We start from the raw sequence: 23,444 nt of genomic DNA, 5'->3' as shown, positions 1-23,444 counted from the left end.
TGTCGGTTTAATTTTTCCTCTCAAAGACTTACAATTTACGTTAATGCGTTTTACCTTCTGCAAACGAAAATAGCCGCTTGATTCGGTTATATGTTCTTACTGTCAGTTAACAAATTTACAATAGAATTTAGCTTTGCTTCCCAGATAGTAACAGAGTCTGGGCCAAATCTGGCTTACATTCCACACTTGTCTTTTATTCACAGTCTTGACTGCAAAAGTTTGTGATTTGTTTTTATTTTTGTATTTGTTATGTACTATAGATTCTGACAATTAAAAAAATCAGGCTCCTGTATTCATGAAATCAATCACTATCTTTGTTCAAACACGGCAGTAAATTAAAGTGCTGTTTTTGTGCGGTCTGTCATATTTTAGTAGCTATATACAACAAATCTACAGTGCTTCCTTTAGGCTATTTTTTACGAAGCTGTCAACACTGTAAACTCTGACGACATGCAATCAGTTGACGAACACCCATTCATATATAAACTATGTTATTCAATAATATGTATAAAATTATTTTATTTACAAATTTTGTGTTTTCCCTGTTTTATTCTTTTAATATTGTGAAACTGGTGCCATTGCTTTTTTGTTTTTATTTTTTTTCAAGAAAGAATTCAACCCCCCAGAATATGAGATAAATCCAGCCCTGTACATGATACAGATTTTTGTTGCCAAATTGGTTTGGAAGAGTGGTTGAATAAACAATTAAACTGAACTTGCATGCCTGTATGACTGACAATTTAATTGATCACTGAGAGAGCACTGACTTTGTATGATGTTGGTTCAATAGAAAAATGAAATTTTAAAAAATAGCTTAGATGTAGTGAACTACTTTTGCCATGATGCTGTAGCTTAGCTTGCTACATTACCCAAGGCTGTAGCTTTAGTGTAGTTAAGCTTCATTTAATGAAGAGTAACTGTTAGCTTAGCTCACTACATTTTCCAAGTAGCTTGCCCATCACTGGCTAGCGTGATGCGGCAACAAGGAGCTCCCGGAACCGGACCCTGAGAGAGGAACCAGGGTTTTCTCCACATGGCCAAGGCACGTAGGCAGCGCCGCGTGACCTTGATCTTGCGGAGTGGGTTTCCCCTCGGGGAGAACCCCCTGGTCTTGAGCCACCACTGCAGTGGTCTCATGTGCAGCAGACCAAAAGGTATCACGTTGGATGCAGCTGCCATAAGACCTAACAGTACTTGGAACTGTTTGACAGTGAGTGACAGGCCTAGCTTGACCGCATTTACTGCAGTAAGGATCGACTCGATCTGAGCAGGTGACATTCGTGCCTGCATCGTGGTCGAATCCCAAATTACGCCTAGATAAGTGGTTCTCTGTAGTGGAGAAAGCACGCTTTTCTTGGTGTTGAGTCTCAACCCCAATTTTTTCATGTGAGCGAGAACAACATCTCGATGTTGGACCGCTAACTGCTCCGAGCTGGCCAGGATCAGCCAGTCGTCTATGTAGTTGAGTATGCAGATGCCCTGGAGTCGCAGAGGAGCCAGAGCAGCATCCACACACTTTGTAAAAGTTCGGGGTGAGAGAGCTAGGCCGAAAGGAAGCACTCTGTATTGGTAAGCTTTGCCCCTGAAAGCGAACCTGAGAAACTTCCTGTGTTGTGGAAGGATGGAGACGTGAAAGTATGCGTCTTTTAGATCTATCGTGACGAACCAGTCCTCGGACTTGATTTGGGACACGACCTGTTTGACGGTTAACATTTTGAACTTCAGTTTCTTGACTGAGCGGTTCAACTGCCTGAGATCTAAAATGGGCCGAAGCCCTCCATCCTTCTTGGGAACAATGAAGTACCGGCTGTAGAACCCGGACTCTCTGTACTGTGGAGGGACCACCTCGATGGCCTCCTTCCTCAGGAGAGTTTCTACTTCCTGTTCCATTACCAGACCCTGCTCGGGGTTCACCAGAGTTGGGAATCCCCCGCTGAAAGGTGGCGGCTTGGCGCCGAATTGAATGCAATATCCTTTCTCTACAGTGCGCAGGACCCACATAGAAACATTCGGCAGTAGTTTCCACGCTGCCAGAAATTCTACTAAGGGAACCAGCCTCTCGAGGCTGGCTTCTGGATTTATTTGAGGAACTGACTCGGTGACCTGTAACAGCGTACTGGCAGGATGCATCTGAATCAGTTTCTCTGAAGACCCCCGTGGGGGTTGCGAACTCTCTAGGTCCGCTACGTTTCCGGGCGGAACGGCTAGAGAATGATGTTCGCGGGAGATTGCCGCGCCCTGTAACACTGGCAGGGTTAGCTGACAGATCTCCTGAGGGCCCCGAGAGGGTTTGGTGACCATAAACTGTGGTACAACGCAAACCCCCTCGAGAGGGGCTGCCCTCATCGGCCCTGAGACACAACCGTCAGGGCCGTTTAGTCGAGGACCTCTTCGATTGGAGGACGACCCTCAGGTCAGGCCTCTTCTTAGAGGCCCCCGACTTAGAGCGTCGCTGGCCCCGCCCTCTAGGCCTCGCCGGAGGAGCATGGGCGGCAACGCTCTGTTTTTGTGCCTCTCTGTATGAGGAGCTCGTACACGGTTGAGGCTGCTCCCGTCCAGCAGCCTCAGAAGAGTAAACTCGGCGAGGAAGATAAGTCTTGAACGCCGCCGCCTGCTTGCGGGCCTCCTGGTGCCTGGCGACAACTGTGTCGACCGAGGCACCGGAGAGGCAGGAGGACTGCAGGGGGGTGTCCAGAAGCGTGGCCCTGTCCTTGTCTTTTAGGTCGGACAGGGTTAGCCAGAGATGCCTCTCCGCGGCCACCAGGGCTGCCATAGACCGCCCAACAGCACGGGCGGTCTCCTTGGTGGCGCGGAGAGCAAGATCTGCCATGCGGCGCATCTCAGTGATGTTGACTTCCTCGCCTTCGCTTAGCTCTTTCAGCAGGTCGGCTTGGTAGGCTTGGAGAACCGCCATGGTGTGAAGGCAGGAACCAGCCTGACCTGCTGCCGTGTATGCCTTGCCCATTAAGCTGGATGTTGTTTTCAGTGGCTTGGTGGGCAAGGACGGAGCCTTCAGGGACGACGCCGAGCCGGGGGACAGATAGCTAGCAAGCGTCTGTTCCACCCGTGGCATCGCCTGTGGAAGATTTTCATTGACCTTCATTCAATATAATATATAGAATTATGTCTGTTTATATGAGAAAACTATTCTACTATTATTTACTAGTACTCTTCTGACTGTGGGTAGAAATTATGTGCTGAAGATTGTAGTGACTAACTATTTAAAGCTTGGAAAATACATAGCCATGTAAAAGAACTTGGTCAGGAGCCAGAAATACACAACAGCTATTGATAAACCTTCAGGAACTGTTCTGTCTTGAAACCCATATATGGTAAAAACTGTCTGGTCCTAAAATACAATGATGTATAGATGGTTTACAGTGACAGTGTTAGGAGTATATATGTGAGTACAGAACACATGTTCAGGAGTTGTCTTTGCAAACATAACTCGGCTTTGTTGCTTGTTTAATAAAGTCTTACTGGCTTCAAAACCTCTTCAGAGCTTTTATTTTGAGAAAGGAAAAATTCTTCTACACGCCTTATAACCATACTCCTCCGCACCCCCCCACATTTCCATAATTTTCGGCGGGGTTAAATAGGCGGTAGGAGTACGGCTTCTCCCACGATCTAGAAAGCTCTTTATGCAGATCGTGGAAGAAGGGAAGGCTCCGTTTAGGAGGTGCTGACTTTGTCCGCAGGAAGCGTTCAGCTAGACGGCTTCGCTGCGGCTCATGATGTTGCTCTGCGGGCCAAGAGATATTGAGCTTGGCGACCGCATTAGTTAGCACCTCCATAAGCTCCTCATAGTGAGGCGAACGGGGAAGCGGTTGTGGTGGTTCAGGGCTCTCCACATCAACCTCCTCGGAGGAAGATAGAAGAAGCCCTGAGATCTCCTCTTGGGGGGAAGAAACCGCAGTGCGGGCTTCCGCATCCAAAAGGAGATCGCTCGTTCCGCTGAGAGAGGGAGGAGATAGGGGTTCACCCGTCTCCATACCCTCCAGCAGATCGAGCTGCGAGCCCCACGAGTGCAGCTGCCGCTCCGCCTCGGCGGAAGCGAGGCCAGACCCGCGGGGCACGCTGGTGAAAGTCCCTTCCTCGAAGAGGGCTTTCCGGGAACGGAGCACCCGCAGCGGAAGACGTTCACACTGCGGACAGTCAGCCTTTTAGAGGGCTGACTGTGCGTGCCCCGCTCCCAAGCAGACCACACATAGACTGTGTGTATCCCCACCAACAATGAAACGTTGGCAGGGAGGAACACACCGTCTATGTGGCCGCTGAACCGCTAAAACTTTCTTTTTTCCCCTGGTTGACATATTGCTCAAATAAAATTGATACAAACTGGCACCGAAAAGCAGCAATATGGGACAGACACAGACACAGAGCGCTCTCGCTGAATGACAAAAGCTGCCGCAGGCGTCAAACGCACGTGCTTTATACTTCCTGGTCGCTGACGTCACCGCGCCTGTGACGTCACTCCCGTCGTACGATTGGTTGTTAGACAATGACTCAGAATGCTGCCCGCCAATGGTGTTCCCCATAGCGTTTCTGTCTTGGCTCGAGTTCCCGGAAGGGAACAAAATCAGCCACCGGTGCTCCCTCAAAACAAAACAAAACCAAACCAGCCATTGGTGTTTTCTCAAAACAAAACAATACCATCCAATTGTGTTTCCTAAAAACAACAAAACAAATCAAATCAAAACAAAACAAAACAAAACCAGCCACTTGTGCTCTCCCAAAACAAAACGAAAAACAACAAAACAAAAAAGCCACTAGTGCTCCCTCAAAACAAAACAAAACCAGCCACTGGTACTCTCTCAAATCAAAACCAATCCAAACCAAACCAAACCAAACAAAACAAAACAAAACAAAACAAAACAAAACAAAACAAAACAAAACAAAACAAAACAAAACAAAACAAAACAAAACAAAAACAGCCACTGGTGCTCACTCAGAAATTAAACAAACAACAAAACAAAACAAAACAAAACAAATCAAATCAAATCAAATCAAATCAAATCAAATCAAAACAAAACAAAACAAAACAAAACAAAACAAAAACAAAAACAGCCACTGGTGCTCACTCAGAAATTAAACAAATAACAAAACAAAACCAGCCACTTATGCTCCCTTAAAACCAACCAACCAACCAACCAAAAAAAACCCCACAAAAAAACAAAACCAGCCACTATAGTGAAAAAAAAAATTATGAATAATAATTAAATAAAAAGGTGCATGGTCCCCCTGGAGGTGTGTGTGTGTGTGTGTGTTTCTGACAGTTCATTTCGGTGTATATGTCACAAACCGTTCTTATTTCTAGGAGCCCCTCAGCTTGGGCTATGTCATGTTGGGAAATACACTGAAGGGTACTCAATTACCCCCTAAAATGGATTTGTGTGTGTGTGAAAGAAAAAGATTGCAGTTGTGTAACAGAAAGCAAATGTGTGGCAGAAGAGCGCAAGAATGAAGAATGGGTGAGGAATCGTGAAAGGGACTGGAAAAAGGGGCTGCACTTTGAGATGGAGAAAGAGCTGAAAAAGAGAACGTGTGGGTTTTGACAATATCACACATCTGAGCCTCTCGAGTATGAGAGTTATTTCAGCCTCAGAGAGTAGTGCTTGAAAAGACAGACAACATGAGAAAAAACAACAGAAATGGTCCCTTGTAGATGATGAAAGGCATAATGTGACAAACAGCTAACGTGTAGTGGTTTTAGGACTTTGAAGCAGATATAACTCTATGGGTCTTTTTGTTCTAATGAATAAATGGAAAAATACGCAAGGGATAATGTACAATCATCCAGTCATTATCTCAAAATAAATCCTGATAGGCACTGGCTTATGGGACACCCAGCAGGTGTCCTGCAGGCTGCCAACCTCAGGCATTGGTATGGCTTTGTATGCCAATTACATTTTGGTTAAATTTGCCTATTAAGACTGAATTTTACACCGTGTTTGCACAGACATTCAAACTAGCACAGCTATGTAAGAAACTGAAATTTCCTGTGACAAAGGTCAATTATACAGTTTAGTGGTTAAGCAAACATATTTTAGTGCAGATTGCTGTGATGGACCAATTATAGTCTAGTTTGAGAAAGAGAGTGTGTTCTTTTACTTGATGGCCTCACACATGTCCAGCCCCATCTTCACACAGTTTTTAGCGTGGTCGGTCAGAGGGTCTGGCAGCCCTGACACACAGTAATAGCAATCGCCCAGGATCTTGATCCGCATGCAGTCGTTATCCTGCATCAAACAAATCATCAAGACAGCAGGTGTAGTAAACATTATATTCTATACAGGAAGAAACAGTAATATCATATCACTGTTACAATATAATAATTAAGTACTGGTGTCCACTATGCCTGTTAAGACATATGATACCTTGGCTATCTGGTCAAATTTGCCAAAGAGCTCATTGAGCATGTAGACTAGTTCTCCTGGTGAACAGTCACTGGCCAGACGTGTGAATCCAACAATGTCTGCATATAGAATGCTGTGGAAAATATTAAAATGTTATGTTATGCTTCTGAAGAGCATAAAATAATGCTTTTGTACTGCAATTAATGTACACCTTGCAAATAATTATTTTCTTGAGAAGCATTTTTCTTGTTTTCCAGTATACATCATTAAAAACACAGCTGTGCTGTTATTTAGACCAACTTGATACAACAGTACAACTAGAAATTAATATAGTGAAAGTTACATTTTATACACAATATGAGAGATTTGTCTATTTTTCTTAGCAAAATGAATATTTTAAATAAAGCCATAGAAGAATCAGCTGTTGCACTTTTGAGCAACACTCCATAGTGGTGTTAAATAATCAGACTTAAGTAAAAGATTCACTTGCAATCACTTCTTTAGCTCCTGAATGTATCTTTATTTTTTTAAATGAATTGGATGAGTTAATGATTCAAAGACTCACTCATAAAGAAAGTAACTTGTTTAGTTCCTCAATGAATCTGTGTTTTTCAATGAATCTTGAGTGAATTGTTCAATGACTCGCTCATAAAAAATAACTTGTTTCATTCCTGAATGAATCTGATTTTCATTGAATCATTGAGTGAATGATTCAATAACTCACTCACAAAAAGACTAACGTATTTCCTTTCTGAATGAATATGTTTTTAATGAATAGTTGAGTGAATTATTCAATGACTCACTTATAAAAACAGTAACTTGTTTTATTCCTGAATTAATCTGTTTTTTACTCGATGAATGAATGATTTGATAACTCATTTACAGAAAGATAAACCTATTTCACTCCTGAATTAATCTGTTTTTCAGTGTATTGTTGATTGAATTATTTAATCACTCACTCATAAAGTAACTTGTTTTATTCCTGAATTAATTTTTTTCAACAAATCGCTGAGCGATTTATTCAATGACTCGCACATAAAAGGAGCAATTTATTTTATTCAATAGTTCAATTATTATTAAATGACTCACTTATAAAAAAATAGTAAACTTATTTCACTCCTGAATGAATCTGTGTTGTTCAATTATAAGTTGAGTGAATTATTCAATAACTCACTCATAAAAAGAATAACTTGTTTCACTCCCAAATAAATCTGTGCTTTTCAATGAATAGTTGAGTGCATGATTCAATAACTCACAAAAATTAACGTATTTCCCTCCTGAATTAATCGGTGTTTTTAATGAATAGTTGAGTGAATTTTTCAATGACTCACTAATAAAAGAGTAACTTGTTTCATTACTGAATGAATCTGTTTTTCAGTAAATTGTTGAGTAAATGATTCAATAACTCACAAAAAGAGTAACGTATTTCGCTCTTGAATGAATCAGTTTTTCAATTAATCTTGGCGTGAATTGTTTAATGACTCATTCATGAAAAGAGCAACTTTATTAATTTCTGAATGAATCAGTTTTCAATTGATCTTGGAATGAACTGTTTAATGATTCGTTCATGAAAAGAGCAGCTTTTTAAATTTCTGAATGAATCTGTTTTTTCAGTGAATCGTTAAGTAAATTATTTAATAACTCACTCACAAAAGAGTAATGTATTTCCCTCCTGAATGAATCTGTTTTTAATGAATAGTTGAGTGAATTATTCAATGATTCACTCATAAAAAGAGTAACTTGTTTGATTACTGAATCAATCTGTTTTTCAGTGAATCGCTGAGTAAATGATTTAATAATTTACAAAAAGAGTAACTTATTTTGCTCCGGAATGAATCTGTTTTTCAATGAATCTTGGAGTGAATTCTTCAATGACTTGCTCATAAAAAGAGCAACTTATTTAATTTCTAAATAAATCTGTTTTTCAATGAATCATTGAGTAAATTATTCAATGACTCACTCATAAAAGATTAACTTGTTTAATTCCTGAATTAATCTGTTTTTCAATGAACTTGATGAATGAATGATTCAATAACTCACTCACAGAAAGAGTAACTTGTTTCATTCCTGAATCTGTGTTTTGCAATGAATCATTGAGTGAATTATTCAGTGATTCGCTCATTAAAATAGCTCCCGAATGAATCTGTGCTTTTTAAGAAATTGGTTCAAACAAATGATTCATCGTCAGTCAATTACTTGTCGCCACCTACAGGTACATCAAAGTAAAATGCAGAAAACGTCAATAAAAAACGCCTCGGGTTTCGTATGAAACCCTAGTTCCTCTAGGGAACGAGACGCTGCGTCACTCCGCTTTGGGAACGCCTCCAGCGTGCCCACGCTCTGAATCACGTGTGAAATCAGTCCAATAGAGAGTTACGTATGACGTCACGGACGGGGTGACGTCAGGAGCCAGGAAGCTATAAAGCACATGCGGTGAATGCAGCCGGCAGCTTCTGCCACCAGGAGCGCTGCAGGGATGCCAGAATTGTGGTAAGCGACGCAGCGTCTCGTTCCCTAGAGGAACTAGGGTTTCATACGAAACCCGAGGCGTTCCCCTTCGGGAACGTCGAGCTGCGTCACTCCGCTTTGGGAACGATATGCCCACGCCGCCAGAATTCCAAGCCCTGCTCTGTGTGGAGCGGGTGGAGAGAGAAGGGCGAAAGTAGCCCATGAAAGAAGGGCGAAAGTAGCCCTGAGTAATGTGCGGCCCTAGCCGTCTTAGAAGAAGGGCGAAAGTAGCCCGAATGGAGCGAAGGCCTCAGCCTCTCCCGTCAAAAAAAGGGGCGAAAGTAGCCCTGAGTATAGTTGCTCTCAAGCATAAAGCGGCCTCAGCCGTGAATGGATATCAGCAGGGCGGAAGTAGCCCGAGTGATGCGAGGGCCTCAGCCTCACTCGCAAGCGGGCGAAAGTAGCCCGTGGAAAAGGGCGAAAGTAGCCCAGAGTAAGGGGCGAAAGTAGCCCAGAGTATAAATGCTGCCAAGCATGACACTGCGGCCTCAGCCGTGCTGGAAATAGGGCGGAAGTAGCCCGAGGTAGAGGGCGACAGTAGCCCGTGTTAAAAGGGGGTGACAGTAGCCCCTGGTAGAAGAGGGGGCCTTAGCCCACCTGAATATATGGGCGGAAGTAGCCCAGAGCAGATAGTGTCAGCTTGTCTGAAGGGCCAAAGTGGCCCGAGTGAAACGAGGGTCTCACTTGCCAACGGACGAAAGTAGCCCGTGGCGAAAAGGGCGAAAGTAGCCCGGGGTAGAGGGCGAAAGTAGCCCGTATTTAAAAGGCGAAAGTAGCCTAAGATGATATCTCCAGCCCCCGTTGGGAAGGGCGAAAGTAGCCCAGTGTAGTTGTTGCTATCAAGCATGAGGAGTCTGCTGGAGTAAAACACAATTAGACAGCTCTGCTCGTAGAGGGAGCGTCAGAGAGGAGGGCCATAGAGCCCGGAGTATAGGGGAGATCCAGTTCGTAGAACCTGGCAAATGTAAGCGGCGTGGACCATCCCGCAGCGTTACAGATATCTTGCAGGGGGACCCCTGACATGAATGCTTTGGACGCCGCAACTTTGCGGGTCGAGTGCGCCTTGGCTTCCAAAGGAGAGGGAAGACCAGAGGACTTGTAAGCAGTTGAGATGGCATCCGTAATCCACCGACTTAGAGTCAGCTTAGAAGCTGGAAGACCTCTATTGCGAGGACCAAAACACACAAATAATTGGTCCGTCTTCCTCCACAGGGCAGCTCTGTGGACATATGTGTCCAGTGCTCGCACTGGACACATACAGTTAAGCTTCTGCTGTTCCGGCTCCGTGTATGGGGGAGGACAGAAGGCCTGAAGCACTACGGGCCGTGGCACTGCTGACGGCACCTTGGGTAAGTAGCCCGGCTTAGGGTGCAGAAACGCTTTGACCATTCCAGGGGCAAAGTCGATAAAGGAGGGGGCCACTGAAAGGGCCTGTAGATCACCCACTCTCTTGAGAGAGGAGATCGCCAGCAGAAAGGCAGTCTTAAAGGACAACAACCTGTCCGAAATTGCTTCCATAGGCTCAAACGGAGGGTTGCAAAGAGCCTCAAGTACCACGGCCAGGTCCCACGTAGGGACACGTGAGCGCAACGGGGGCCTCAGCCTCAGTGCACCACGGAGAAATCGTGACACCAGGGGAAGTCTTCCAAGGGAAGTAGTACCGAAGGGAGCGTGGAAGGCATCTATGGCCGCCACGTAGCCCTTCAAAGTAGAATGAGCATTGCCAGCCGAGAGGCGGGCTTGCAAGAAGTCCAGCACTGAAGCCAACGGGCAGTGAACTGGTTCGATTTGGTGCTGCCTGCACCAGGCGACAAACATATTCCACTTCCTGGTGTACGTCTTTCTCGTAGAGGGAGCTCTGGATTGAAGGATGGTCTCAACGACCTCAGTCGAGAGACCGGAATCTAGGAGTCGTGCCCCCTCAGGGGCCACGCCCACAGTTTCCACAACTCTGGGCGAGGGTGCAGAATTGCCCCTCCTGCCTGTGAGAGGAGATCTCTCCTGACTGGGATTTCCCATGGCGGGCCGTCTAGGAGAGACCTCAGGTCTGAGAACCAGGCTCGACCCGGCCAGAACGGGGCCACCAGCAGGAGGCGAATCCCGTCCTGGCGCACTCTTTCCAGAACTCCCGGGAGCAGAGCGATCGGGGGAAATGCGTACAGGCGAAGCCTCGGCCACGCCTGTACCATAGCATCCAGACCCAGGGGAGCTGGATGACACAGAGAGAACCAAAGGGGACAATGTGTTGTCTCCTGGCTCGCAAAAAGATCCACTTGGGCTTTCCCAAACTTCTTCCAGAGGACTTCCACCACGTCTGGGTGGAGTCTCCATTCCCCGGGCCTCAGCCCCTGTCTCGACAGGACGTCTGCTCCCACATTGAGATGTCCAGGGATATAAACTGCTCTGAGTGAGAGGAGCTTCCCTTGGGACCACAGGAGGATCTGGCGCGCCAGCTTGTTCAAGGGGCGCGAACGCAGACCTCCCTGATGATTGATGTAGGCGACCACTGATGTGTTGTCGGTGCGAACTAACACGTGGTGCCCTGTGAGGTCTGGTAGGAAGTGTTTTAGAGCTAAAAACACAGCACGCATTTCCAGGCAATTGATGTGCCAATTGAGATGGTGCTCGCTCCACAGACCTTGGGCTGAGTGGCCACTCATGACCGCTCCCCACCCGGTGAGCGAACCAGCACCGGGCCTTGGGACAGAAACCAAACTTTCTTCCAAATGTTCAGGGCACGAAGGCAGCGCCGCGTGACCTTGATCAAACGGAATGGGTTGCCCCTCGGGGAGAACCCTTTGGTTCTGAGCCACCACTGTAATGGTCTCATATGCAGCAGGCCAAAAGGGATCACGTTGGACGCAGCTGCCATGAGACCGAGCAGTACTTGAAACTGCTTTACAGTGAGTGATCGGCCTTCTTTGACTCTCATGACTGCATGGAGGATTGACTTTACCCGAGCGGGAGACATTTGTGCCCGCATCGTGGTTGAATCCCAGACTACACCGAGATAAGTGGTTCTCTGAACTGGAGAAAGAACACTTTTCTTGGCGTTCAGTCTTAACCCCAGAGACTTCATATGGGCGAGAACGACATCTCGATGTCGAACCGCCAGTTCTCTCGACTTCGCTAGTATGAGCCAGTCGTCTATGTAGTTTAATATGCGGATGCCCTGGAGTCGCAGAGGAGCCAGCGCAGCATCTACACACTTGGTGAAAGTCCGGGGTGAGAGTGCTAGACCGAAAGGAAGAACTCTGTATTGGTAAGCTTTGCCCCCAAAAGCGAACCTGAGGAACTTCCTGTGTTGTGGAAGGATGGAGATATGGAAATAAGCGTCCTTGAGGTCTATCGTGACAAACCAGTCCTCGGACCTGATTTGAGAGATGACTTGCTTTATAGTAAGCATCTTGAATTTGAGTCTCAGCACTGCGTGATTGAGCAGCCTGAGATCTAGAATAGGACGTAACCCTCCATCCTTCTTTGGAACTATGAAGTAGCGGCTGTAAAAGCCGCTCTCTGTAAGATGAGGAGGGACCACCTCGATGGCCTCCTTCCTCAGAAGGGTTTCTACTTCTTGTTCCAACACCAGAGCCTGCTGAGGGGCCACGACCGTAGTGGTGATCCCCTGAAAGGGCGGCGGCCGAGCGCCGAACTGAATTTTGTAACCTCTTTTTACTGTTTGCAGGACCCATTGAGACACGTTTGGCAGAAGTTGCCACGCTGCCAAATGCTTTACTAAGGGAATCAGCCTCTCGAGGCTGACCTCTGGAGGTACTAGAGCTTGCGAGTCCCCCTGTCCCGCTACGCGAACGGGCGGATGCAGGGGGGACAAACCGCGGGAGACCGCTGCGCCCTGAAGCACCTGAGGTGGCAGGGTTAGCAAACGGATCTCCAGAGGGCACTGGGGAGATGTTACTAGCCCAGGGGGGCCTGCCCTCTGAAGCCCAGAGCCACTGGCGTCAGGGCTTCTTTGCCGAGGACCTCTTCGCCTGAAGGACGGCCCTCAGGTCGTCCTTAGGCTTAGAAGCCCCCGACTTAGAGCGCCTACGGGACCCCTGATGTCGAGGAGGAGTCCGCGTAGCAACGCTCCGCTTTTGTTCCTCTCGGTACGAGGAGCGGGCACTCGGGCGGGGCTGCTCCCGTCCAGCAGCCCCAGAGCTCGAGCGGCGAGGAAGAAACCTCTGGAATGCCGCCGCTTGTTGACGAGCCTGCTGAAACCTGTCGACGACGGAGGGAACCGCGTCGCCGAACAGGCCAGACTGCACAAGCGGGGCATCAAGCAGGACGGCCCTGTCGTGGTCTCTCATATCCGACAGGGTCAACCAGAGGTGTCTCTCTGCGACCACCATGGCTGCCATAGACCGCCCAATGGCACGGGCGGTCTCCTTGGTGGCTCGCAGAGCAAGGTCGGCGGTACGACGCAGCTCGCTGACATCGACCGCCGCCCCGTCCTCGCCCTCATCAAACTCTTTCAACAGGTCAGCCTGGTATGCCTGCAGCACTGCCATGGTGTGAAGGCAGGCTGTGGCCTGACCTGCTGCCGAGTAGCCCTTCCCCAGCAAGGAAGATGTTGTTCTTAAAGGCTTGCTGGGGAGTGCCGAGGTCTTTAGGGACGATGCTGAACTCGGGGACAGATAGCTAGAAAGCGTCTGTTCGATTTGAGGCATCGTCCCGTAACCGTGCTCACGAGCCCCCACCACGTTGGAAGCGTGAACACGGGCCGAAAATGGCTTTCCCCACGACTTCGACACCTCAGTGTGGAGGTCGGGGAAAAATGGCAGACCTCGGCGTGGAGGTGGGGCTTTTGGGCGCAGAAACCGCTCATTTAACTTTGTCGGTTTCTGCTCACCAGTCACCACGTCTGGCCAGCTGATGTTGAGCTTGGCAACAGCACGGGTGATCACCTCCATTAACTCCTCGTACTCGAGTGGCTGGGCGGGCGTGGTTCCAGCCTGCTCGCCTACATCCATATCTCCCTCCTCAGAGGAAGATAGACGCAGCGGCGAGTGCTCCTCCTGGCGAGAAGAAACCGACGAGCGGGCTTCTACGCCAGAGAGAGGCATGGATCTGGCAGAGGAGGATGGAGAAAGGGGCTCGCCCGTCTCCAAACTCGATACCAGATCCAGTTGCGATCCCCACGAATGCAGGCGCCGCTCAGCCTCAGCCGAAGCGGGACCTGATCCGCGAGGAACGCTGGTGAGGGCTCCTTCCTCAAAAAGAGCCCTCCGGGAGCGAAGCGTGCGGAGGGGAAGCCGCAAACAATGCACACAGTCAGCCTCCTCAAAGGCTGACTGGGCATGCCTCACTCCCAAGCAAGCAACACACATAGCGTGTGTATCCTCGGCCGTGATGTAACGTTGGCACGGAGGAATACACTTCTTAAAACGCTTGCTATCGCCCATCTCTATCTATGTTAACACTCAAATAAAAGTGAAGCAAACTGGCCTCAAAAACAGTGTTAACAGACAAACAATTCACACAGAGCGCGACTGAAAGACAGAAGCTGCCGGCTGCATTCACCGCATGTGCTTTATAGCTTCCTGGCTCCTGACGTCACCCCGTCCGTGACGTCATACGTAACTCTCTATTGGACTGATTTCACACGTGATTCAGAGCGTGGGCACGCTGGAGGCGTTCCCAAAGCGGAGTGACGCAGCTCGACGTTCCCGAAGGGGAACCAAACACTAACAGACTGGCTGTCTGTTTGGGATAAACACAGACAGAAAAAGTGATACAAACTGTATAAAGTGTTGTTGGACTGTATCTCAGTGCTCTTGGAAAGCTGCTCAGTCGATCAAAATTGAGGACTATAATTTATAACTGTTGTATAAATACAAATATTTTCTATGGTAATTGACATTATGCCACAAATGCTGTCCAACTCTTGAACTGAACCTGAAATGCTCCTCTTATACTGCCAATATCCTCCACTAACATTAATGACATGAGTGCTCTGCCTGCCCTAGAAGCTCCTCTGTGAAATCTATTGTGAATTAGAGATACAGAACATTATGTAGATGCCAAGAAAATATTCTTCACTTTTTCTTTCACTCAGGCACATTGAGAATGAACAGTCAACCTCACAGATCAAAAGGATATTGAAGCAGCGAGCAATACTGCTTCCAAAACAGCAAAGGACTACTTGTCCTTCAATGCAATGAAAAAAAATTGTTTTTTTGATGAATAGCCTCTTCTACAGTTCATCCTATTTAGCTGAAGATTGTGTTTGTTTTTACTTTTTAATATAAGCATACAAAAGTATTGAGGCAAGTTTAAATGAGAGCTACTTATATCTAAGTTGATGAATAGCTTGTTGTTTGTGTGCAGACTGAAGGAGGGCAGGATGGTTTGAATAATCTATTGAGGGTACGACAGCTCGGCGGAGAGCAGGTGCAGTGTATAGGATGTGTATATATTTTCTAGGCTGCCTAAAATAAATCAGCTGAGTGCACAGCTAGTATGTCTCACAAGTCCTACCTTACATTGGTGTGTCTTTGTACATAGAGGTTATGGAAGTTGTTGGTGTTTTCCGCCTGGCCAAAGTTAGGCCCCTTCAGTCTCTGAATGATCTCTGCTTTCATCACCCTTGCGATGTGGGCAGGCAGCAAAGACAGCAAAAGACGCTCCTATTGGTTGAAAAGACAGGGGATAGTAGTTATATGTCATTTTATGTGAAAGTATCAAAGCAAATTTTCAAAATAGACATTATCTTTATTAAAGTCTAAAGTACATTCTAGCCTAAAAACTCCTAAAATTACATTCTGTGACACAAAAACTGTATTATTTGTAAAAAATTATATTGGATTTAGGCATTTGTCATGAAATACACATGAAATAAAGGTGTTTTAAAAGGTTCTTCGTAGCGATGCCATAGAATAACCATTTTTGGTTCCACAAAGAACCATTCAGTCAAAGATTCTTTAAAGAACTATCTCTTTCTTACCTTTTTATAATCTGAAGAACCTTTCGCCACAAAGAACCTTTTGTGAAACAAAGGTTCTTCAGATGTTTAAGGTTCTTTATAGAACCATTTAGACAAAATGGCATCGTGAAGCACCTTTATTTTTAAGAGTGTACTGCAAGCAAAGTGATACAAATGGTAAAAGGTTTGGAGTATTTATACAGTCAAGCCCTAAATTATTCAAACCTAACATATTCTGACTTAAAGTTACTTTTATTCAACCAGCAGTTTTTTTTGACCGAAAAATGACACATGCTTCTCCCAAAACATAATAAGATGATGTACAAGAGGCATCATTGTGGAAAAAAATATTTCTCAGCTTTTATTTACATTTGAACAAAAAGTGGCATGTCCAAAATTATTCATACCCTTTGCAAACTGTCACAGTCAATGGGAAAATCCAAAGTTCTATACCATTCCAAATAGTCCAAGCTGTTCTAAAGCATCCTAATTACCCTGATTCATTGGAAACAGCTGTTTTAATCAACTGAACAGGTGAAAAACAGAAGCTCTCTGCTGTTGGTTTGTGGTCAGTCATGGCTAAGACAAAGGAGCTCACTGAGGACCTGCGGCTGCGCATTGTGGCTGCTCACAAGTCAGGAAAGGGCTATAGGACCATATCTAAAAAGTTCCAGTGGCAAGAAATTCCACATGGTGAAAAATTTCAGAGGATGTGGTCGGAAGCCAAAAGTGACACCTGTGCTGGCCAGGAGGATAGTGAGAGAGGTAAAAAAAAAAAAAAAAGAATCCAAGGATCACCACCAAGGCTATCCTGATGAATCTGGGCTCTGCTGGTGGCAACATCTCAAGGCAGACAGTCCAACAGACAATGCACACCGCTGGGTTCCACGGACACAGACCGAGTTCTTCTCCGCACTTCTCCAGATAAGGCACACAAAAGCCCGCTTGGCCTTTGCAAATGCTCATCTGGACAAAGAAGAAGACTTCTGGTCTTCTGTTTTATGGTCAGATGAAAAAAATTTAATTGTTTGGCCACAATGATGTATCCTTCATTTGGTGTAAAAAAGGAGAAGCCTTCAACCCTAAGAACACCATCCCCACTGTCAAACACGGTGGTGGGAACCTAATGTTTTGGGGGTGTTTTTCAGCCGGTGGACCAGGGAACCTAATCACAGTAAACAGCACCATGAAAAAGGAGCAATACATCAAAATTCTCAACAACAACATCAGGCAGTCTGCAGGGTCCTGCCTTAAATCCAATTGAGAATCTGTGGAGGGAGCTAAAGATCAGGGTGATGGCAAGGAGACCCTCCAACCTGAAAGAGTTGGAGCTCATCACTAAAGATAAATGGGCAAAAATACCAGTGGAGACATGCAAAAAGCTAGTCAGCAATTATAGGAAGCGTTTGATTGCTGTAATAGCCAGTAAAGTCTTTTCTATTCATTATTAAGAAGTGTATGAATAATTTTGGACATGACACTTTTTGTTCAAATGTAAATTAAAGATGAGTAATAATTTTTTCCACAATGATGCATCTTGTACATCATTTTGTTATCTTCTGGGAGATGTCTGTGTCATTTCTAATCAAAAAAAAAAAAAAAAAAAACTTGCTGGTTGAATAAAAGTATAAGTCAGAATTTGCCAGGGGTATGAATAATTTTGGGCTTGACTGTATATTCCACAAATGATGGAAAATAAGAGAAATATAACCATAGTGGATGAAATGAACAGATTTAATTATAGCAGTCTAACTAACAGATGTCTCCTGCCACTAATGAACTAAAAAAAGAAACATTTCTAAAAAAAAAAAAAACCATATGTGATTCTACCAAAGAACATATGTAGATGTTATTTGCTCAGATGCTGTTCTGAATTTAAAAGCTGAAATCTTTTAAGCTTTACACACTATGCATCTTTTTTTTTTTTTACCATGTTCTGTCTTTTACCAAGATCTTATCAACCAGGCTGATTAAATGACAAATATATATTTCTGGCATCATTAGAGAGCTGTGCACAGTTGGTTGATTAAGAGAAGCGGTGAGCATGGTCCACGAAACGAACATGTTCTGTTATTTTAATTGTGAATAAATGTAGTACTTTATCAGCCATCATCCACCCTATTCTTCAGATATTGCATTGGCTTTGACCATGTGAAAGCTCATATTTGTCCACCACTAATTAAGTCCATTTTTAAGTAATGCATAACACTTGAATGAGGGTGAGCACAGGGTTACAGTGGACAAACAACGCCAAAAATAAGTATGAATAATGTTACACATGGAACAGGATTGTGTTTGAGTTTTGAAAAGCCCATTCATTTCTCTTCTTATTACTCCGTCACTTTCCCCAATTTCTTTGTTTTCCTCTCAGAGACCACCCTGCTTAATGAAGGTCAAATAAAAGAAAACAAACTAATCGGGTGTGTGCCATGTGCTGATTGCGTCTGCAGGAAAATAGGACAAATAATTTATACTGTACAAATGCTACCTTTGTACTCAGAAGAAGATGTAAGTGCTTTTAAATAACACTCCATTAATGTATTATTATCAAAAATGAGACGATTCAAAGCAGGTTGTCCCGCTAATGGCTGTATGTTCTGAGGTCTAAGAGAGTGATTGCTAAAGGAAATGATGTCATTAATTCATCTTGAGGTTCTTTGTCTAGAGTACAAATTGGTATGATTGCTGCATGGTTGAGGCACAGAAATATTAATTTTTTTATCTTATCCTGCATCATAAAACATCACTAAACCACACTGAGGACTAGATTTCACATATATCACTTAGACATACAGTATGTAATCTAAAGAAATTATTACCAGGGTATTGCTGTGGGGCTGCTAAAGAGTTCTTTGTGAATGTTAGGGGCGTTCACACAGAGAGAGAGTATTTTTCCGTTCTAATGCAATTTACTCAGTCCCATGTGATCCAAGATGTTCATACCTGGAGTTTTTCACCCTACCCTACCTTTTTGAACCCGAAGCACACAAACAAAGAACAAACCGAGCATGACTTTTCCAACATAATTATGTAATGCGTGAAGTCGCGGACACACAACGCAGAGCTAGTGCAAATAATTTTTACATTTCCATTAATTTTTTTAAAAAGATGTTCAATCGTTTTGCTAGATAAAGCCTTTATTTCTTAGCTGGGATCATGTAGAGCCCTTTGAAGCTGCATTGAAACCGCAATTTGGAGAAAAATCCTGGAATGTTTTCTTCAAAAACCTTTATTTCTTTTTTCCTAAAGAAAGACTATAACATCTAGGATGACTTGGGGGTGAGTAAACTATCCATAAATGTTTATTCTGGAAGTGAACTAATCCTTTAATGTACTAATATATAATGTTTAGGGATAAAAAGGGATACAAAGACATACCTTTTAGCTTTTGAACCTTTTTTCTAAGAGTGTAGTGTTAACTTGAGTTTTTTTTACATTCAGCAAATGTTATTATTATTTCATTTTTTTTTTTTTTTTTTGAAAAACACAAAGCGTAGTCTATATTATTAAGACTTGGCTTAAGCAAGGAATAATTGACGACGGGCCGTTAAATTCTTAGAAACCCGAGGTGGTGATGTGCGCTGTGGCCGTTACACCTCGGGTGTGCATTATTTTCGTAGAATTCAACAGACCAAAGTCAATTATTCCACTTATACTGTGGTTAACTTCAGTTTATACTACGGCAGGGTTTCTGCAGATATGAACAAGTGAAATTTAAGACTTTTTAAGACCTTTTTAATACCACCTTATATGAAATTTAAGACCTAAACCTGTAATGAAATAGATATTATATTACATGCATACATGTAATATTTAATGTGTTTAATGTAAAAAGTAAACACAATTTCATGGCTGTCATAAATTAAATTTATTACTACGATATACAGTGAACTTTTCATATCAGCAGATACTATTCCACACAAAATATCCCCATAAAAGTACCACTAGAAATATCTGATGTAAAAAAAAAATTCTGAAGCAATATTTTCATCAGTGCTCTATTAGCTTTTACATCTTAAATCTGCATATTTGATTTACCTTCATAAAGGCCTTTTTTTTTTTACTTTTGAAATGTATGCATTACCTTTGAAATTTATTTTATGAATTTATCAATAAATTCTAAATGGCTGTTAGCAGTGAGATTACACAATTTACACTGCAAAATTAAAAGTGAGATTAATGTTTTAAATACATTTATTGATTTATAAATATATAAATTAGAAATGTTGGGTGTGGAGGCATACTTTTAAACACACTAAACTACCAGCAGGTGGCGGTAAGTCACTTCATGAGCGAGTTATTTCAACTGATTTGAGCAAAACGCTGAATCATAGCAAAACGTTGCTAGGAGAATGCTTCTGCTGCGATCCTTGTTTGGAACTATTTTCGTTGGTGAAACAGAACAAAACAGTGAAAATATTTTGTCTAATATGTAAGTAACTACTTGACTAACTACTTGTTTATTGAGCTAAAATTAATGTAACATTTGTAATTGTGAGAATATTCAGCAAAAAGCTCACTTGGTATATTACTGAACTATATCATGTTATAAATAAACTATACATTTTAAATTTTTACCTCAGTGTGTTTCTTTAGAGTGCTGTTACATTAATTTGTTTTAAAGTATGTCACAAATAGACCAGAAATACACTATCCATTATCAATTTCTGTTTACGTTGAATGTATTAAAATATGAATCTTTCTTGCCTTTCGATGCTTCGCTAACGTTAGTTGTTTTTGTCACTTCAGTTTTAATCAGGCGGTTTGTTCGGTCCGGCAAGGAAAAAAATTTTTTTTTAAAGTATCTCCAAGGCTGGCGGTCAGCTAGCTCGACCTATATTTATTATTATTATTGAGAACATTATATACAGAAAAAGGTAGTTTGACCTGTATTCTGCTACTGCGATTCTGTCTGAAGACGCAGTAACTTCCGCAGGGGGAGAAAAAAATCTACAGGTGTTAGCAACTGGCCTTAGCCAAGCCCTATATTCAGTTTTTTCAAGCTAAGTATTGCTAAACTTGCACTTCCCCAAAGCTAAATCCATTTTACTTCTGCGGTACAATCCGAGAGAGACTCGCGCCAATAACAGAAAGCTGATTGGCTATTGCATGTTGGTCTCATTTGTAGTTTAAATACAGCAAATTATATTTGGAATAGTGAAATAAAGAACTACAACACCATGGAAACAACAAAAAGAGAATTTAAATGAGCTTTAGAGGTAGCGTTACATGGACATCGGAAAAATAAGACCTGTGTGAAATTATTTAAGACCTAGAACAGCGAATTTAAGACTTTTTAAGGCCTAAAATTTAGATTTTTAAATTTTAGACTTTTTAAGACTTTTTAAGACCCCGCGGAAACCCTGTACGGTTACCTCAAGACATCGATCAGATGATATATTTCAAGACATTTGTCTGGTTTTTGTCTTTAAAATGCTATTGTGAGTAGGATTAATTTCTTACGCAGCTCATCCAATGCCTTTGTTGCTGATTCCAAAACGTCATTTTAGACCTAGTAACGACACTTGATATCAACGCGAGAGTAGGAGAAATAGAGTATGTGCTTTCCGTATATAATAAAACGTAATATTGTGGCAAAAACATCAAAACAATCTGTCGTTTTTATCCTATTGTTTACTGTATTTATTGTTTGGCCAGCGTCGTTGTGGGTTTTGGTTTTGGCTGTAAGGACCTTTGAAATAATTGAAATTGTGTGGCGAAGTGATATAGACATGTACTGCGGTCAAGTGCTGCCTGGAACTACGTTTGCCGTACGTTTCACTGAAAATAGTGCACACCATTAGAACATTCGTCAGCCAATCAGATTAAAGCATTCAACGGCCCCATAGTATAATGCAACGTAAATTATGTCTCTTACTGAAATATGTAGTAGAAAAGCCATGAAAGCTTTACGCTATTTGAAGGGGTCATCGGATGTAAAACTAACTTTTACATGTTTTTTGAACTTCCGACATCTGAGCAGCTTAAGAGGCAGAGGACAACGTTACTTTCGTTTTTAAAAGGAAAGCGCCGATCCCGACATATGCATCTATGTTTGTGTGAATCATTCGTGATGCAGCTTCACCCACAGCAGAAGTGAGTATAAGTGTTTTTTATGCACCTTTGCAAATGGCCTTTCTTAATAATGTTCTTGTTGGCAAGTTTAGTCGATAAACGTGGCTAAATGCAGCTAAACGCGGCTAAATGTGGCTAAAGTAAACATTACAGCTTGTAATCACTCAACAGAGAGGGGCGAGCAGAGCTCATTTGCATTTAAAGGGACCACGCAATAAAATGAGTTGATTTTTTTCTGAGCTTATTTTGACAAGGTAAAAGGGTGTTTTATTACACTACTATTGAGAATTTTTAACCAAAGTATATTATAGACTTTTCATTAAGACCCTAAAGAATCATATGAACTTGTGGAAAATGGGCATCCGATGACCATTTAATACCCAGGGCTCCTTAAAAAAAAAAAAAAAAAAAAAAAATTATATATACATATATATATATATATATATATATATATATATATATTTTATGATATCATTCATATCCATAACACAGAGTAAGGGGTTTCAGTTTAGGGGTTTCTGTGCTTTTTCAAACCTGAACTTTTCTCATCCTAAAATACATTTAAAAAGGTAATGTTTTATTCACCCTTCAGACGTAAAATGAGGCATATCTGTAATTAGGCTGATGGTCTGTGCTGAACTAATGTTCTGATTGGAATGGCCAGCCAGTCGCAGCCCTGCAGGAGGTAAATGAAGGAAACACGCTAGCATGGTTTGCAATATGGCGAGAACCGACTGCTGACGAACTGACTGAAGCGCTCACTTCTCACAGCAAACAGAACATACATAACATGACTCAATCACGCAGAGCAGAGAGTGACTGAAACATTGTCTTTGCCCTGTGCTCTGTAATTGTTCTGCCAGGGAAGCAAAAAAAAACAACAACTCCGATAACATTCATAGAGTAATGAAGCCGAGGGCATGTGCTCGAGCGGGGTGATATTTCACCGAGTGAGAGTGATAATTCCTGATGGAGCAGAAGTGCCGCCAGTGATCTGCCTTTATCTCACCGGTCATATTTCACTCAGCTATCACAACGGAAAGACACTTTATCATTATTTCACGCAAAACAGCAAAAAAGCACAACTAACCCAGGCAAGAGAGAGGCCTTGTACAGACTTCCGCCCCACCCGTATCCAACAGGAAACAGAGCACTGGGGGGGAAACAAAGCTATTTTAGGACAATGCAACCCTCGGCCCCCTCCGCCTTCGGATATTAGCTGCCTATTGTGGTGATATAATGATCTCTTCGAAACAGCTGCAGGAATATGACTCACGCTCAAGCCTATCCGATACCTCCCCGAACGAGGCCTACATTAACTTCCTGTTCCCTGAAGGACGGGGCACCATGCAGTTCAGCGCTGTTTATCTGTTCTTTGAAAGCAATAGGCAATCTGTGCAGCCCTCTCGATCGTACCTGCTGATGCTTCTCGAATTCCAGTTTGATGGGAGACTTGATGCAGTTGCAGGTGTCGTGGTACGTCTGTTTGAGAGCCAGATCCATCAGGTGTTTGTGATAGGCCCCCGCCACATTTCCACAGATGAAGATGATGATGTTAGCCAGGATCTATAAAGACACATAAA

At 43.5% G+C, this 23,444-nt stretch overlaps 1 protein-coding gene across 1 annotated transcript in view; it reads right to left on the bottom strand.

The window, feature by feature from the left end:
• The window catches only part of adcy2b (adenylate cyclase 2b (brain)), a 122,447-nt gene that overhangs the window by 60,078 nt on the left and 38,925 nt on the right, over window positions 1–23,444 (bottom strand). Inside the window, exons 4-7 of the mRNA XM_073822426.1 lie at window positions 23,278–23,427; window positions 15,342–15,490; window positions 6,378–6,489; window positions 6,112–6,239 (exon numbers count right to left, since the gene is read on the bottom strand). Coding sequence (XP_073678527.1) covers window positions 6,112–6,239; window positions 6,378–6,489; window positions 15,342–15,490; window positions 23,278–23,427 — 539 coding nt within the window. The remainder of the gene's footprint in view (window positions 1–6,111; window positions 6,240–6,377; window positions 6,490–15,341; window positions 15,491–23,277; window positions 23,428–23,444) is intronic.

Source organism: Garra rufa, chromosome 17 (genome assembly GCF_049309525.1).
Source record: "Garra rufa chromosome 17, GarRuf1.0, whole genome shotgun sequence".
Classification (NCBI taxonomy): domain Eukaryota; kingdom Metazoa; phylum Chordata; class Actinopteri; order Cypriniformes; family Cyprinidae; genus Garra; species Garra rufa.
Note: the sequence above shows the minus strand (reverse complement) of the source record. Positions and strands in the feature narration are given on the sequence as shown.